The sequence below is a fragment of the Monodon monoceros genome, unplaced genomic scaffold (assembly GCF_005190385.1).
Source record: "Monodon monoceros isolate NGI ecotype Baffin Bay Population unplaced genomic scaffold, NGI_Narwhal_1 Super_Scaffold_8, whole genome shotgun sequence".
Lineage (NCBI taxonomy): Eukaryota > Metazoa > Chordata > Mammalia > Artiodactyla > Monodontidae > Monodon > Monodon monoceros.
Genome location: NW_021703785.1, coordinates 61,013,840 through 61,032,064, shown reverse-complemented (window position 1 = coordinate 61,032,064; position 18,225 = coordinate 61,013,840). Strand labels below are relative to the sequence as shown.

The 18,225-nt window shown below is 43.8% G+C and overlaps 1 protein-coding gene across 3 annotated transcripts in view; it reads right to left on the bottom strand.

The window, feature by feature from the left end:
- LHFPL6 (LHFPL tetraspan subfamily member 6) overlaps nt 1-18,018 on the bottom strand; it is a 256,613-nt gene extending 238,595 nt beyond the window's left edge. For 2 of the 3 annotated variants that reach the window (XM_029209910.1, XM_029209908.1), the window contains exons 1-2: nt 17,706-18,018; nt 15,686-16,260 (exon numbers count right to left, since the gene is read on the bottom strand). In XM_029209910.1, coding sequence (XP_029065743.1) covers nt 15,686-16,070 — 385 coding nt within the window. In that variant the 5' untranslated portion in view covers nt 16,071-16,260; nt 17,706-18,018. The remainder of the gene's footprint in view (nt 1-15,685; nt 16,261-17,705) is intronic. The other variant, XM_029209909.1, reaches the window with a different exon arrangement.
- Between the last annotated feature and the right edge of the window lie 207 nt (nt 18,019-18,225).

Sequence of the window (18,225 nt, the reverse complement as noted above, 5' to 3'; positions counted from 1 at the left end):
CGATCACTAGTTCAAAACTTAGTTTGGGAAAGGCAGCAGAGTGCAACAGCAAATTAAAAGGAGACAAGAGTATAATCAAAGTTATTTTCGCTCTTTATAGCTCTTTCTGGGTTTGCTTCTATTCATTATGTTACCCTCATATCTAGAACGCTGCCTAACAGAGAGCAGGGATGCAATAAATATTTGTGTAATGAACGAAGCTTATTAACTTTTTAAGTTGAAGTGTAAACTTTTAAGTCAAATAAACGATTGGTAATGGCCACCATTTGCTGGCAAGCTACCTTTTCAGGCCTGATATTACATGACTTACACATATGTAAACTTCACAAAAACCCAATGAATTAGTATTACTATTAGTAACAGGTGAAGGAACGGAGGCTGAGTGAGTTGCTTTCCCAGGGCCACAAAGCTGATGAGTGGCAGAATTCAACCCTGTCTGTCCAGATCCTGTGTTCACTTGGCTTTACACAACAACACAAAGCCAGAGAAAAACGTAAACACAAGAACAAAAAAGTATGAACATTTCATTTTACTTACAGTCTTACAGAAACAGTTTCTTCTGCAATCTGATTGCATGCAAAATTCTGAAGCATCCCATGTGGGGAAAACTTCTGTTATTCTAATCCTAGGCTATAAGTAATGCTACAAAAACAATCAGCCACAAATTACAAGCCTCACAAGCTAAATAGCGAAAGTATGGAGAAATGAAAACATTTCCCTCCTCCAATATTTTCCACCATCTTAAAGTCTCATCAGATTCAGATTTCCAGATCTGCTCTAAGTGGACTGCAAGATGATTATGGTAAAACCACACCACACAAAGCACGCCTGTCTGAAATTACACTGAAGTCAAATGTACGTAAAATGGCGCCACACAGAGAAGAAGAGCTCACTGCTGTGTAATTTCGTGAAACCTGCTGGGCACCAAGGTCACAGGCAGCCAAAGTGAATTTTAAATGGTGCCCGACCAGGAGCCTATAATCAGGATAGCCACCAGTGGGTGGATGAGATAAATGAACTAACCAACTTTCTTCCGCCAGGCAATCAAAATAGAATGCCATCTTTATGCATGAGACCCCCAAATTTTTTTTAAGTTAAAATATTCATCCTTCACACCTCTGCTTTTTCACTACATTTCTAGCCTCTTCCTTCCTCAAGGTGCCTTTATGTTAGTGAACATCATGCAGTGTGATTTTTGTTCCTACCTTGAGTGTTCTTCCATCTATTCCCGGAAAATAAAATCTATTCCTACAAAGCACAAACTTCTCCGTAACCCTGGTCCACCAGCAGAGGAGCTGTTGAGCAGCTGTCACTGTCCAAGGGCAAGCTTAGAACTGATGATTGAGGGGCTTCCCTGGTGGTCCACTGGTTAGGACTTCGCCTTCCAATGCAAGGGGTGCAGGTTCGATCCCTGGTCGGGGAGCTAAGCTCTCACATGCCTTGGGGCCAAAAAACCAAAACATAAAACAGAAGCACTATTGTAACAAACTCAATAAAGACTTTTAAAAAAAGTGGTCCACATCAAAAAAAATAAATAAAAAATGATTGAGTCAGACACAGCCAGGAGCTTCCCTTCCAACCAGGACAGTCAAATGGCAAAAGAAAGTGTCAGGATATAAAAGCCATGTCTTTTTTTTTTTTTTTTTTGGCTGTGTTGGGTCTTCATTGCGGTGCGCAGGCTTCTTTTGTTGCAGAGCATGGGCTCTAGGCGCACCGGCTTCAGTAGTTGCAGCACACAGGCTCAGTAGTTGTGGCACACGGGCTTAGCTGCTCCACAGCATGTGTATCTTCCCGGACCAGGGATCAAACCCGTGTCCCCTGCATTGGCAGGCGGATTCTCAACCACTGCGCCACCAGGGAAGCCCCCCCATGTCTTATTTATTTATTTTATTTTATTTTATTTATTTATTTATTTATGGCTGTGTTGGGTCTTCGTTGCTGTGCGTGGGCTTTCTCTAGTTGCAGCGAGCGAGGGCCACTCTTTGTTGAAGTGCGTGGGCTTCTCACTGCGGTGGCTTCTCTTGTTGCGGAGCATGGGCCCTAGGCGTGTGGGCTTCAGTAGTTGTGGCTCGTAGGCTCTAGAGTGCAGGCTCCGTAGCTGTGGCTCATGGGCTCTAGAGCACAGGCTCCGTAGTTGTGGCACACGGGCTTAGTTGCTCCGCGGCATGTAGGATCTTCCCGGACCAGGGCTCGAGCCCGTGTCCCCTGCATTGGCAGGCGGACTCTCAACCACTGCGCCACCAGGGAAGCCCCCATGTCTTTTGAAGAGTGACTGAAGTAATACTTTCTCATAGAAGGTTCTCAAAGACACTATAAATGTATACATTTAACCCTGGTCTCTCTCATGAGCTCTGTGCCCATGTTGCCAACTGCCCACCTAACCTTCCACCCTGAAGTCCCCCCAACCCAGAACCACAAACTGTGGATTCAGGAGATGTTCTTTGGTGGATATCCTCCAGACCCTGTGAGATGTATGGATTGAGTAGGCTGCCAAGCAGGGCAGCTGCTGCCAGCCTTAGCCAAACTCGGCTGCACACCCTGAGTCCTTTCTCCTGGGTCCTAGCACTGCCGATTGATCGAAAAAGTCAGAAGGGCCAGGTATAGGGACAACAGGAGCTCCGGAATGTCTCACTACTGATCAAATTCCTTCGTAAAATCCTTCCGCATTTGTTGGGGAGTCACATGACCTCCTTGTCTAAGCAGCGGCAGGATCACTTTTCTTCTCCTCCCATCTTGCTTTACCTTGATAAAGCAAGGATTGGCTCTGCCTTGATTTCCTTATTTTCCCTACCCTCAAAGTCCCTCAATAAGATAAAGTCTCACCTGGAGTGCTTGGGCTTTGCTGTCCCCTCCTTAGACTCTGGGAAATGGAAGAGACAAATGTACTGGGTTGGCCAAAAAGTTCATTTGGGTTTTTCTGTAACATCTTTCCAAACTTTCTGGCCAACTCAAAAGATACAAAACATAGGGTGGAAACACAATCAACGTGACTTGGCAAGCCCTGTCTGTGCACCTCCTAGAAGGAGGCTGTGGTTATGAGCAGTAGGACACCCGCAGAAGGCGTGGTTTATGAGGCAAGGTGACTACAGAGATTATCAAAGAATTGCCTGAATACCTAAGGATTATAATTTCCTATTTAAATCAGGTAATGCAACCCCTAAAAACAAAACAAACATACAACACACATGAACAGCAGCAAAAACGATGTCCTACCGCACACTCAACTGTAGAATACAATGACTCCATTGTAGGTCCAATCTAGACATGAAGAGAACATGGGAGATCCTACATCCACATCCAAGACAACGGTGCACATATGTGGAGGGGGAGAAATAGTACGGGGAGCTTGGATTGTTACGGGGAGCCGACTGTGGCCAGGAGTGAGAAAAGGCTATACCGACTTTGACCATGAACCTATGTCCCCCTTTCCAGCCATGTGCACAGTGGAATGCCATGGTCCCGTAGGGAATCCTGGCCTGCCCAGGTGTGCCCAGTTCCTCCCAACATCATCAGCTACAATCTGGTACCCATACGGAAGGCACGTTCATACGCTGCAGAGAGGACCAACTGGGCAATCTGGTCATAAGGTAACACTGGGGCATGAGTTTTAGGAAAACTCTGGGGCTCAGAAGTAGAGATAAACAAACACTAAGAAAGTCATGCCTCATACACAGCAACTCTCACCGAGGAGGAGTATATCAAATGAGGACTGGATTTCATCACAGAATCTTACTATTTTAGAGCTTAAAGGCACACTTCTTTTTTTCAAAGATTTGCTCGACAAACATATGGAAACTGTAACTTACAATGGAATGACACAAGGACATTTCATGTTTCATGGCCTTTAATGCAAATGACTCATGGCACATAAATAATAATCACTGATAATATTAACTCATAGGTAATAACCAAGGGATAACCAGTTTCCTTTCTTGCTCTGCCTTACTACGCAGCTGTAACATGACTAACATAAGCTATGACAGGAATCAATTAGGTCTCCTAACTAAAAGATTCCTGTACCACAAGTAATGGACAGCAATGTTCAATTACAAACATGCTGACAATAACACTTATTCTTTATAGATAAAATAAAGGTATAATTGAAAATGTCAAATTTTCTATGAAAATAAGATGTATAAAATCAATCTTACATCTCCTTATGTTTATGTATTTGCACACTTATTATTTCCTGCACTTTTAGGGAGCGAAAAGGAAAATATCTGTTTGTGAGAAGCCAGTGAAGTTCAATGACACGACACTGAGAGTCACTTTAGGTGTCATCAAGAATGCTCCTCTTAGAAGCCCCCAGGTGTGCTGAGCCTACATCAGTAACCCTCATTTGCACACAGGTGAATGTTAAACAGTTATAAAATTAAAGATGTCTACATTGTAATTTTATACAGTAAGTTACATCTACATGCTGTGGTAACAATGTCTATTACTTTTTTAAACGTTTCACTCTGTAAATCAAAACAGAGCTGCTATAATTTATGTTTTCTTGTTTGTTTTCCAATTTTCTGAGGAACTAGGGAAAAATGCCTGGTTTTTTATATACACAGAAATATAAAATTACTGAGACATCATTCATTTCCTCATCTATTCATCTAAAAATAGGAGCAGCAAAGCCCGTTTGCCTCTATCTCAGAAATGTCTTCAAAATCGTTTTCTCTGTATTCCCACAGCTTCGATGAGGTTCTCACCATCTCTGGCCAAGCCTGCTGTAACAAGCCTCTTGCTGCCTTCCCTGGTTTTGTCGTTTCCCCAAATCAGTCTTTACTCCTCACTTGCTACTGGATTATATAGTTCCTAAGTCAATTTCACCCATAACCACTGAAAAACTTCATTTAACTTTAGTTAAGTGTAGACTTCTTACCATAGAATATGAACAGGGACCTTCAGACCTGATCCTCTGTCACATCACCTCTGCCCCCTACCTTAGAGTACGCTGCCATTCCCTGAATTCCCATCAGATCTTTTTACAACTCCTTGGCTTTGAGAATTTGACATTTCTCCTGCTCGAAATCCCAGGGAGCCTCTGCTCATCCTTCTGACTCAGCTCAATAGCACCTCTGCTATGAAGCCTTTCGAAACCCCTCCAGACACAAGGTCCCTCCCTTTCCTGTGCTCCTACAGCATTTTATGCACACTTCAATGGACCCTGGGCATTTTTAAACATCTGAGATTTATGCCTATTCACCAAACCCCCCCCCAAAAGTTCACAGTATGACGTAATCTGCCACTTGGCTAAGGTAGGAATTTGAATTATATGTTGTATTTTAGCCAGGGTCCAGGAAAGCAGAAACCATCCTAAGTATTTCAAACCCAGAGGATTTAATATAATACAGGAAATTGGTTACACAGATGACAGAAGAGCTAAAACGCCAGACAGGAGTTAAAGAGGCGACCCAGAAACTGGCATCAGCAGAAAACTGCTACCATCCATGAGACTGGAGCGATGTTGGGGGGAAGATGGCATTACTGACGACTAGAAGAACCGGACCATGTGACTAGGGGAGGATCACGACAGTGGCTCCTGATGGGAGCTGGGACCGGGAAGGGCTGGGCTTTCCAGAAGGAGGGACTACTGCTGCCGGAGATTCTGCCCAAGGGAGAGCTAGAGAGGGAGAGATACCCTGGCTTCTCCCGGACAGCCTCCCATCCTCCAAGAGTGCCTCCCACTGGCTGCATCTACCCAGATGCCAGGTGTCGAGGCTTCTGGGAAATGCAGTCTCCTGCGATGCCGGAGAATGACTGGCGCGCCGTGCGAGGCTGGTGAGCATCTCACTTGGCAGCTGGACGAGCCTCACCAGCCGATCACTGTATGCAACGGAGTGGGTGTCTGCATCACGAGCCCTTTGGGTTGTGACTATACTTCGCATGTTGGTTTCCTCCAGAAGGCTGTGAGCTCCGCTATAGCAGGGACCTCGTCTCAACTTGTATCCCAGCACCCAGCATGGTATCTGACAGATAGTAGGCACTCAATAAATACTGCTGAATGTCCATAAACACTAACTCCCTGCATTTATAACATATTTTAACTCAGCATTTCCTCAAGTTTGTTGTGCTGGCCATTGACTCAAAAAGATGCTGTTGCCTGTAACAGGTTAAGTAGGACGCTGCCATTCCCAAATAAGTTTGTGAAACACAGTGCTAAACAAATTAAGCTGGTCGCTTGGTCCATTCGAGCTGCAATGACAAAATACCACAGACAAGGTGGCTTAGAAACAACAGAAATTTATTTCTCCCAGTTCTGGAAGCCGGAAGTCTAAGATGACGGTGTCAGGGTGGTAGGGTGAGGGTTCTCTTCTCCTTGTATCCTCACATGGCAGAAGGGGCAAGGATGCTGTCTCAAACTTCTTTTATAAAGGCATTAATCTCATTCATGAGGGCTCCACCTTCAGGACCTAATCATTTCCCAAAGCCATCACCTCCTAATACCATCCCATTTGACATTAGGATTTCAACAAATGAATTTTGGAGGTGTCACAAACATTCAGACCACAGCAGCTTGTTTCTTTATTGCAGATAATACAGTTCATTCAGAGGTTTCAAAATGTGCTTGAAGACAGAGATGCAGAATTATGCAACATCTTTTCAACATATATGACTATGGAACACTTTTATCAAAAGACTGACATTACACAGGGACATCAGTTAAGGGGTCATTGCTTTAAGTGTCTTCACATTTGTGACATTTTATTTCTTCTTTGAAATAGTCCTGTGAGGTACAGAATAACAAGGTCACACTTTTCAAATAAAAATGTTGCTAATAAATAATTAAAACTAATATATCAAGTATTAATCGAATATACAAGATGTCATTTACTATTCTAGTCACCGTAGGGATAGAAGCAAAATGTAAATCTTAGTTCTTGTTCTATTTGAAGAGATAGGACATACAAGAAAAAAAGAACCATAAAATGGTACTTTCTTTTTATCCAACAATATTTTTATATGTGTTTTAGTACATCATGGTATCTGATGTTGCCTGATTACTGAAAATGAGGTGCACGGAAGGTAAATTATTCACTGAAGTTATAAGCAGGTCAGTTCTGGACCTTACATTAACACTTGAGCTTTATGAATTCTAAAAGAAAATCACTAACTGGTACGATGTCTATCATATAAAGAAAAGAAAGGATAACTCGATTCCCCAATAATTAGTCAGCAATATCAACGCACCAACACTGGGGTATTGGGGTATGAATCCAACCTCGTGATCTTCTAAAAATGACCATTCAACAGTCCCTGGGAAATCACCAGACTCCTTTAGAGGGATCTAGCTAGAACTCTCTGTGTTTCTGTCATAATATTTTATTGATCAAGGTTGACAAAGTAGAACATTATCCTTCGTTTCTAAAGAGAGACACAAGGTCCTTGGTTTTGTTATTTAAGAAGTGTGTCCTCACCAAATGAACCTACCTACAAAACAGAAACAGACTCACAGACATAGAGAACAGACCTGTGGTTCTCAAGGGTAGGGGGTGGGGGAGGGATGGAGTGGGAGTTTGGGGTGAGCAGATGCAAACCATTATACACAGAAGAGATAAACAACAAGGTCCTACTGTATAGCACAGGGAACTGTATTCAATATCCTGTGATAAACCATAATGGAAAAGAATATAAAAAAGAACGTGTGTGTGTGTGTGTGTCAATCACTTTGCTGTACAGCAGAAATTAACACAACATTGTAAATCATCTATACTTCAATTTTAAAAAGAAAAGAAGTGTGTCCTCTAAAATTAACATTATCTTCAGTCTTAAAAGATTACTACAAGGGCTTCTAACAATGGGGAACTTACACTAGGGAACTTACACTAGAAAACTTGGCCAGCGTGTATGGCCAGCGTGTATTAATGAGAGATAAATTCTTCTGTCACATAATTTTTTAAAGACAGCATATTTGCTTTGGTTGGAGGTTTTGGCATTCTCCCCTAATGGCCTCTCTACTGCATGTTACCTTATTAACATTAACCTGTTTTGGGAATTGGCAAAAAGTTGCTATGTCATATTACTTCAAGTGGTTCTATGGTACTACAAACAGAAACTGGGGACCAAAGGAACAATAAAAATATTCACCTATGTTAAGAGACTTACTATTCATCATGGTCAGAAATTCTGAATTCTACATATAATACAAGGTGGAATTTCAATTAACACTTTAATATTATGATGACAGCGTTCACAGCTCAACATGTAACTAATGGGATAACTCTGGGTGTCGCTCTCTAAAATTCAGTGTTCACAGCTGTTTAAAAAAGAGAGAGAGAGAGAGAGAGAGAGAGAACAAATTACCTGCCTCACTGGGGTGAAAGAAATGAGAACTGAATACGTTCCAAGGATCACTGGTCCCTTCAGGGAGCCAGTTCCAAATTAGTTAGGGAAACACTTAACACTACACTTAATGCTATACCTTCCCCAAGCCCCCAGGAGATTGGTATAAGCATTGACATACTCCAGGCTCTGTGAAGTTCTGCTGTAATGAAATTTATTAACTTTCCATAACCAAGTGTTTCTCCAATCTACTTGTTCCCAAGATGATTCTGCTTTTTCAATACCTACTGGTACTCCCTCCGGAGCCAGCGCTCCCCAGAACACACTTGAGGGTGATGCCTCATGAAAACAAAAGGATGAATTTCAATGACCTCCAGGAATAAAAGTTTTGAACTTAATGCTGTTTTTCTTTCTGATTATAAGCAACACACACAACAAGACACCCTTGCCAAGCTGGAGGTAGCTGCAGAGCTCAAGTGTAACAGTGTAACAGTGTACCGACAGTGTAACAGTGTACCGACAGTGTAACAGTGATGAGTTTGTTCAGAGAGCAAACTGGATGCATTTCGTGATGCTACCTACACAGAATGAGGTAAAGCTCTCTTGAGTGTGCGTTTAAAGTTTTTGTTTTAGAATTGGTTGTGAATTCACATGCCTCAGTTGGTTTTCCTTGTAACTGAAAATACGTTTTTTACAAGGCAACGAGCCAATCTGCAATCTATGTCTTAGTGAAGTTAACCAGTCCAGACGGACCCTGGCCTCAGAAGGATCAGGCTACAGCTGTGTTAGATGGTGGCAACAAAGGGAAGCAAGTTAAAAATCAAACGATTCTCCTAAACTATGGCACAAATGAAACTACCTATGAAACGGAAATCGACTCACAGACATGGAGAAAAGACTTGTGGTTGCCAAGGCAGAGGGCGGGGAAGAGGGTGGGAGAGGGAAGGATTGGAAGTTTGGGATTAGCAGATGCAAACTATTATGTACAGAATGGATGGACAACACGGTCCTACTGTATAGCACAGGGAACTATATTCAACATCCTGTAATCAACCATAATGGAAAACAAGATGAAAAAGGATGTATATATATAAAACTGAGTCACCTTGCTGTACACCAGAAACTAACACAACATTGTAAATCAACTATACTTCAATTAAAAATAAATAAAATTTTTTTAAAAGGGGAAAAAAATCAAATGATTCTCTTAGAAAGACTCTACTCCACATAAAGTAAATGAAGATTTGAACCCTGCGGGAAAAAAAAAAAATCTAAATAATCCTAGGGAAAAAGTCTATCGGAGCTGCTAATATGATATGCCCAAGTTCAATGGACAACTCCTTACTCCTCCATTTTTAAGATTTAGTATCATTATTATGTTTTACTTCAGAGATACAATCTTGGAAGTCAAAGCTAATAACAGAAAATAAAAAACTGAGTATACTTGGCAGAAAAGAAGCCAAGGATTTGGGCACACTCTACCTGAACAGGAACCAGCCACAGCTCACTGATACAGGGTGAATGACACAAAACACAGCACTGGCAATGAGAGCAGGTCTGTAATTTGCAATTGGAGTCATAGGCAGAAATACCATCTTCATCTAAGTGAAGCACGGAAAAGATTTGGTTCTTCCCCTTTCTGGGTGTATACACAGGCCTGACCATCCCAGTAACATCTAAGGCCACTAATATAAAGGAAAACACAGTTATAAACTGCTCTGTTCCTACGCTAATTCTGCTATCTGCTGCTTATATCACATCATCCCCCAAACAACAATCACAGAAAGAGACTAATAATCCAGACTTAGCTTTACAGAAGTCTGTGCTCCCACACCAGTAACACATAAGGTTTTGAGTGAATAAAATTGTTCATGTTTCTCAAAATGTGATCCATAGACCATCTATGTCTAGAACTGTTGGAGAGTTTGTTAAAAGTGCTTCCCTTGCCCACCCCCCCCACCCCCCGCCAGACCTACCAAATCACACACTCTGGGGCAGGGCTTTGGATTCTCCAGTGGAATAAATTGTCAGGTAACTTTCAGGCCCACTAGAGAACTAAAAGAATATTGCGCTGAATTCTGATGTCAATTACTGATGTGGAGAACTTGGAAGCTTCACAGAAAAGTCTGAAAACAATGAAACACTTTCCAAAGTAAGACAAAAAACAAGTTCTTCTGGGGTGGTGGGGAAGTATATTTTAAAAAATAAATAAATAAAACTGGTGACAATGACTACTTGGAAATTTAATTTTAAAACCTTATTAGATATAAACATATAAAACATATAAAACATCAGTTAATTCATCAGCATCCCTGCCTTTAACAAATCCCGAGCTCGGAGTAGATGCTATCTGTGCTGTTCGTTTGAGCTGTCTACACTGCATCTCCCTTTCCCTTCTTCCTGGCTGCCAAGCCCCACTCACACCCTTGCACTGTCTCCATCTCAAGTTTGCTCTCTGTCGTATCAGTGTGCCTGGGACGTCTGAGTGTGATGGAAGATGTGGGCTGTGGTCCTAGAAAGTACTGTCAGTCAGCATCATCTTCTTCCCTAGAGATGCTTAAGACCATGACTTCTTAGTCAAAGCTGATTTAAGTACGATCCTGCTTAGGAACAGAAGCTCAGAGTGGCTGGTTCCTGAGTGCCCTCCTGGCCTAATCATTCTGGCTTTTCCAAGATACACGTGGCTTTAGGGAGTTGGGACCAAGAACTGTCTTGGCCCATCTCTGTGATCTGCAGTAAGATCTTTACGTCTTTCAGTTAGCCAATTCCTTACCGCAAATCCACTGCCTGAGAACTACAGAGGATGTATTACGGTCTTATTTTGAGTTCTCCATCTGTCAAATCTTGTTTCTGGTATAGGGCAATGATAAATAAAAGAATACATATATAATATATAAATGATCATTATGATGTATATATAATATGTATTAAGAGAGAAAATTCCAGGATAATTTTCTGTGTCAAAAACCAGGACATGGGCTTCCCTGGTGGCGCAGTGGTTGAGAGTCCGCCTGCCGATGCAGGGGACATGGGTTCGTGCCCTGGTCCGGGAAGATCCCACATGCCGCGGAGCGGCTGGGCCCGTGAGCCATGGCCGCTGAGCCTGCGCGTCCGGAGCCTTGCTCTGCAGCTGGAGAGGCCACAATAATGAGAGGTCCGCGCACCACAAAAAAAAAAAAAAAAAAAGACCAGGATAGATCGATGTGTTCAGTCAATACCAAACCACAGAGATGGGGTCTTTTTACAGTCCAGTCAGAGAGGTGTAAATAAGATCATGATAAAAACTAAACATTAACTAAATTCTGAATGTAAGCCATCTACCAGAAGTCACATCTTAAAAAATACAAAATGATGAACTTAGAGCAGGGTTCTCAAGGCGGTGGTCTCAGAACCAGCATCACCTGGGAACTTGTTAGAAATACACATTATCAACTCCCCTGGCCAACCCCCCAAAACCTACTAGTCAGGGAGCCGCCCTGGGTGGGCTCCAAGAATCTGTTTTAAAAAGTCCTGAGTGTGACTCCGATGCATGCTAAAGTTTGAGAACCACTGGCTCAGAACTCAAGGCCGCTTGCCTGGACTTTATATTGTAAGGTTAGAGGAAGCTGAAGGAAACAGGAGGGGTTTGTGATCTGTGAGGCGCAATTTAAAGAGGAACAAAGAGAGTTCTGCCTGCCCCCCCAGCTGGCCCAAGAAATGGCTCGATTTCTTGAAATTAGAGCAACTTCTTTCAGTTAAGACACTGTCACTAAAAAGCCACCATGCCCATTAATACGCCAACACTTACTTATCTTATTCCTCAGCTGTCACTTGACGGAGCCTGGATATGAAGGAAAGCACGATGGGACACACCATATGTCAGGTCAGGTTCAAAGTGCAGCAAGGGGAGGAGAAGTCCCAAGCCCTCACCCAAAGGGATGAAAGACAGCCCAGGTGGAGCCCTACAGTGAGGGGACTCTGGAGAGGCAACGATGCTTTCAGCACAGAGACAGGGATGCTCTAAGAAACACTTTGTCATCATTACCGTCTTGAGCAGCACGTAACCATCAATTAGTTGAGGAGATGGGTCTCCCCTGGCTTCTCAGGACAGAGCAGTATCTACACTGGGAAGGTAGTTGTTTGCCAGTGATTAGTACTCTACACTCATTTTACACATATATGTGACTCACATCCCAACTAAATGTGGAATAATACCAATTTGGGACTCTTTTCCATACCCCGTCGTTAGAGCGCCAGTAGTTCCCAAAGATGAAATCTACAAATTCAGACCCTGACAATTGCAAGCACCAGTGGGCAGAACTTAAGACAGTCTCAATATGTCTTTACGGCGTTCTTACATGCTTCACTTACAGAGCATGTAAATAAGGTATTTTACTAACACGTACGTCAAAAGTTTGGTATGAAGTTTCAAAAATTCTGTTAAAGTACTTAATGACTACAACAGTATTTGAAAGCACATGATTTTGTGTTCCACAAACAAAAACAACATTACAACCTCTATTTTCTCATAACACCATTATCATAATCTCTGCATGGTAACATTTTTATTACACGTGATACTTCTCAAAGGCTTTCTACATGCCTTTTAAAAATTCAATTGAGGGTAAAACTCAACCCAGGCTGGTTTTTAAAAATTATGACCAAGACATGACTTCAAATATAAGATGGAGATGGTGGCAATTAAAGTTTATGCTCAAGTTACCACAAGAAAGGCAGAAGTCATTGATTCCTTGAAGTGTTTCTTTTATAGGTAGTAAATGTCCATGGACAACAGTCCCATTCTGTGTTGTTCCACCCGTTTACAGGTGACATTTTGACCTCTAACCAACCACAGCAAGACAATTCAAAATGAAGGTTGACACTTTGTCCTTTAACTAGTTCCAAAGTACTGCAGGGGTTTTACTGCCTGATGTTACACCATATGTGCAAACTCCAGACACAGCAGGCATGTTTAAGCAGGATGCCTCTGTACTTTGCCATTATCCTGTTTCCTGTTGTTCTGGAGCAATCCTAACTTTAGCTAAACATAACCTTTCTGGGTGAATCATTTTTAGTAGAAGAATCCGCCTTATAGCAGAGTGCCCTGCACTTTGACTGTATTTCGGAAGCATGGCCATTGACGGAATTCATAGAACCCAGTGGTTTGGTATTTTGCAGTCTTTATGAAACCCACCCATTTTATGAAAACTTTCATAAAATAAAATTATTTACCACTTTTTCTTATGAATAAAAACTCAAACAATTATGAAATGAACAACAGGAGTAATTCTTTCTGAAGCATTTTTTTGGTCAACTGGTCTATCACTAAATGGTAATGTTTAATGGCAGATTTTTCAAAACCTTTTCCGTAATTCAAGTTATTTTTTAATTCTAAAATGACTACTATCTTGGGTAATGGGATGTATTTACTTACTCGGGCCCTCAAAAGGTTCGAATCAGAAAAGCCCTCTTAGGTTTTACATTCAGAATTATTTTCTGCCAGGATTTGAGAAATGCTAATAATAACCCATATCTTCAGCTCAATGTCAGTAACTCTTACCAAACCAGAGTTCATGAAAAGCATATACTAAGGAAAAAACAGTCCTTTAAAAAGTATACATAACTTCCCCAATGGCCTTTCCCCTTGAGTTTTATGTAAAGTAGAACATTTAGCTCTTTATAATTCCCTCAAATCTATAAATCTCACCAGTCTCAGATTTACTTCCTGTTGCCTTCCTTCATTATACGTTTAAAGGTAATCAATAAAAACTGATTTCTCTTTGTAAGCACTTTCCTGTTCTGCCAGAAATAACAGTAGTCCCTGCCCTAAAACGAAGAAGAAAAGGAAAAGGAATATTTACCAGAAGAGGAGAAAAAGAAACCGCCCCAGTATTTCTCCTGAGCCAAGTGAAACACAAACAGCAAATCAAGTTTATTCTTAAAGAAAAAAAACCTTTAAAATATTCCTGGCATTAGTCCTATTCTTCAAATCTGTGGTATCAACAAGTTTTTAACTCTGGGTTTGTATTTCCACTCTCTACAAAAACCTCATTATACTGCCTAATAGCTTTACTGTACTGTCTTTCTGTAGGAATCCACACATCACACGCAAGACTTGTGCTCAATGCTGAACAGTGAAGCAGTAGAGGAAGGATAGTAAGTCCCACAGCTTGCCTCCTAGGGCAGAGTGGGATGCAAGACCAGTGGGAAAAAACAGATGAGAACAAAGTTACATCTGGTAAGGAAATCAAGAACTGCAAACAACATATCTCTGACTCAGAAACGCAAAACTTTCAGCCACTTGAATTTTTAGCACAAGAATTTTCTGACCCAAAATGTTACTTGAAGGTTTTATATTAAATCATCTGAAATCATCTGTTGGGGTTTCTCCAATATAGACTCTACTCCAGAACTCTCCATTTTTAATGTTTTTTCTTCTCCTGCATTTTTCAGCGAAGACCATGAGAAAACACCCAATGAAAGAGCAACAGACTTTTACTTTGTAATGAAGTTACGAATACATTTTATATGTTTTCCTGGCTTCCTGTTTTCTTGAACTCTGTACTATCTACAGAGGTTGTCCTATTTCACCAAGGCAGACTATAAATCACACGAGTTCAGCCCGTCAGGTTGAAAAATGGAGGTGAAAGGCACAGCAGAAAATACATGAAGTATAATTAAAACCATATGACCAGAGATATTGAAGCAATACTTGTTGGAGGCAACCCAAGTAAAAATCAAATCTTTTCTAGTGTTAGTGAGACTGGCCAGTCCCTTTGAAACAAACACACATCACTTGCTAAATACTCTTTTTTTTTTTTTTTCTCCTTCACAGCAAAAGCACTGGGAGAAGTTCAGCCCTAACAAGGTACAGAAGCCTATCTTTGTGGCACAGTTAAATTCATAGTTGTTCATGTAAAACTGATCTCTCATTTAAAACAGTAATCATTTATTTAGAAATATAGTTTAAGATGGGGCAGGGCTCAATTTTACATCCACCAAAAAGGATAAAAGGCTTATGATGACAATGTTGAAGCAAAAACCTTTTCTACTTTTCTATGAAGTGTTCATCTCCTAAGACCTGAGGATTCCAGAAAGACACAGATACTGTAATTGCTTGTTGTTGATCATAAAGAGCCAGCAGCTATAAAATCCAAACCGTCTCCTGGACTACATTATAAACAACCTAGACATTACTGCCTCACAGACGTGGTACTGAGCAGGCCAATGATGTACATGTTTAAGGATGTACAGAAATTAAGAGCTCCTGAAGTTGTAAAGCATCTTTGACTTTGGCAATCTGTCCCCAGAGCCTATGTCCCCTGAGCGTTCCAAGGGTCAATTACCATAATCTCAATAGATAACTGGAACACAACTTGCAATATTGCTTTGGGGTTCCAGTAAACAATGTAAATTTAGCGAAGTCACTTACCCCCCAGAAACTGAATTCCTCCAGCCACTCTTCCCACTGTCCGGGAGATGAGCTCCGACACACAGCAGCCCATGAGGGCGGTGAGCGCCACAAGCAGGAGCAGGCCACAGCCCAGGCCTGTCACGATGGTAGAAATCCTCCATTCTGCGCTGGGGATGCCCTGGAAGGAGGCGTAGCGCCCACATTCCTCCACCATCACCATCGTCTGCCGACTCTCATCGTGCACGGGATACGAGCACCTCCGGAAAGTACCGAAGGACACAGGCTTGCCCAGCTGAGATCCCCAGAGCCAGTAAGGCATGAAGAACCCCACGCAGGAGGTGGCAGCACAAAGAAACGAGAGCAAAGCCCAGATGACCCCGGTGCAAGTCAGACTGGATGCCATCTTTCACCAGACGGGGCAAAGAGCACCCAAAGTAAGTGTTCTGGGTCTGCAGGAGGGAGTGAAGGTGTGAAACCACCGGGGACCCACAGGTAATCCACAGTTCTGTGATGGGAGAGTGTCTATTAACAGAACGGATCTTCAGTCTTACTGGGCATCAACTTCCCATCCTGTGCAGTAAGGAAGATGGTCCCTGGTAAAACCATAAGAAATATTAAAAGTTAAATGTTTTTAGAAACGCGATTAACACCGATTCAGTTGGTCTACAACTTTCAATTAATAAACAGTCAAAGATGCCTCCATACTTCAAAAGTGAGAAGAATCCCTTCTCTCTATAAACTTCTCCGTAATTCAAATGTTGTCAGACTGGCTCAAACCTTTTTCATGTCTTTATCTCCTATAAATGTCCCCAAATTAACTCATGCACTTAAAGAAATGCATGACTTCTACTTGCCAAGCCAGTGAATTCATTTCATATACTCACATTAAAAGTAATGTAGCATATTTACCGGCAGTAAACATAATTCCGAATGTTATAATAAGAGGAACCATACCGTGGTTTGTTCATTTGGCTTGCAAGTTCATGCTCATAACTTGTCGCAACTTCTCTGTGTCCCTTTAGGTGCATTAACACTCTGCACGAGCCCGAACAAAATAATTAGGATCACAATTACACACTGCCCAGGCATACAGAATGGATGGGACTATTAGGCATCCCCAGTCCTCATTCAGTAGCGTTTGTGAATGCCTTCAATCTCAACTATCTTCTAGCGTCAACGAAAGAAAGCCTGCATACGGCTTATTTTCATACCTGCAGTTTTGATTCACGGCCTCCAATTAAATTATTGGAACCATCTCTACCGCTGAACGAGTGTCACTGTCTAATCTGAAAAAGAATCCATACCTGCCAGGACTCTACATCGAACCCCAGTCATTCTAGTGATTCCACGTGCATTCACTTCCATACCTCCTTCCCTCTCAGAAAGAGTTCCAGAACCACTTCCCACACTTTTCAGAGAGAATGCAGAAGCCCAGAGCCACGCACCCCAGTTCCATCCCCAGGGCTCTTTTTACTCCAGCTTAACGTCACGCACCCCCTCCCTTCCCAACCCTCGCCCCTGCCCTTTCCTTCCCACCCACCACCCCATTTCCACCCCAGTGTGTCACTCCAGGGGAGTTCCGGCTACTTGTTTTTTTGTTTTTTTTTAATCTTGTCAACTGCGGTCAGCATCAGCATTAGCGGCTGAAGTTGGTCTGCTGGGCCCTGAGGCTGGGGAAGACGGGTGGCACGGGGACGTGGGGTGGAGACCGCCCTCACCTCGCGCTGGGGCAAGGCGCCCCGGGGTTAGCCAGCCCCCGGCAAAGGCCTCCCCCACTCCACCCCGAAGACACACAAGGATCCCTCAACCCCCAAAGCGGCAGAGGGGCGTTTTCCAGCCGGCCCCGCGCGGAGGGAGCGGATGAGGATGGGCAGGCAGCACCCCCCGGAGGCAGACGCCAGCAGCGGACGCGGCGGGCAGGGAGAGCCGGCCGGCAGCCCAGCTCAGGAAGTCCGGAGCCCGGGAGCAGCCCAACTCCGGCGTCCGGAGAAAAAAGGAGCGGAGCCCGCGCCCCGGGGCAGCCGCGCGCGGGACTCACATGGCTGGCGGGCGGCGGCCACCTTCTCTCCCGGCGCCGGGGCGCACTCACAACTTGCTGTCTCTCCCGGGCGGAGCATCCACGGCACGCAAGACCGTCCTTCCCTCTTCGCCGCGGTCCCTAACAGCCGCGGAGCCCCCGGGCCCGACGCGGGAGGGAAAGCAGGGGCCGGCAGCAGGCGGAGGGCTCCGGGAGGACGCGCGGCGCCGCCGCCCGTGCAGCCCCGCTTCCCGCGGCTCTCTGGCGGCGGCTCGGGCGGAGCGCTGTGGCCGCGCGCGGGGCGCTGTAGCTCGCGCGCGGAGGGGCGGATCTGCCTTTGGCAGGCGAGGCACGCAGCGCCTCCTCCCCTCCGCCGCCCGGCCCTCCTCTCTCTCCTGTCCCCTCCCCTCGCGCCCGCCGGGACCTGGAGCGGACACGGCGAGGGCGCGGCGCGCCAAGGCGGGGACGCTCCCGGCACGCGGGGCGGGGCGGGGCGGGGGGCGCGGCCGCCGAGCGCCGGGGTCTCCTCCCACCCCCTGGG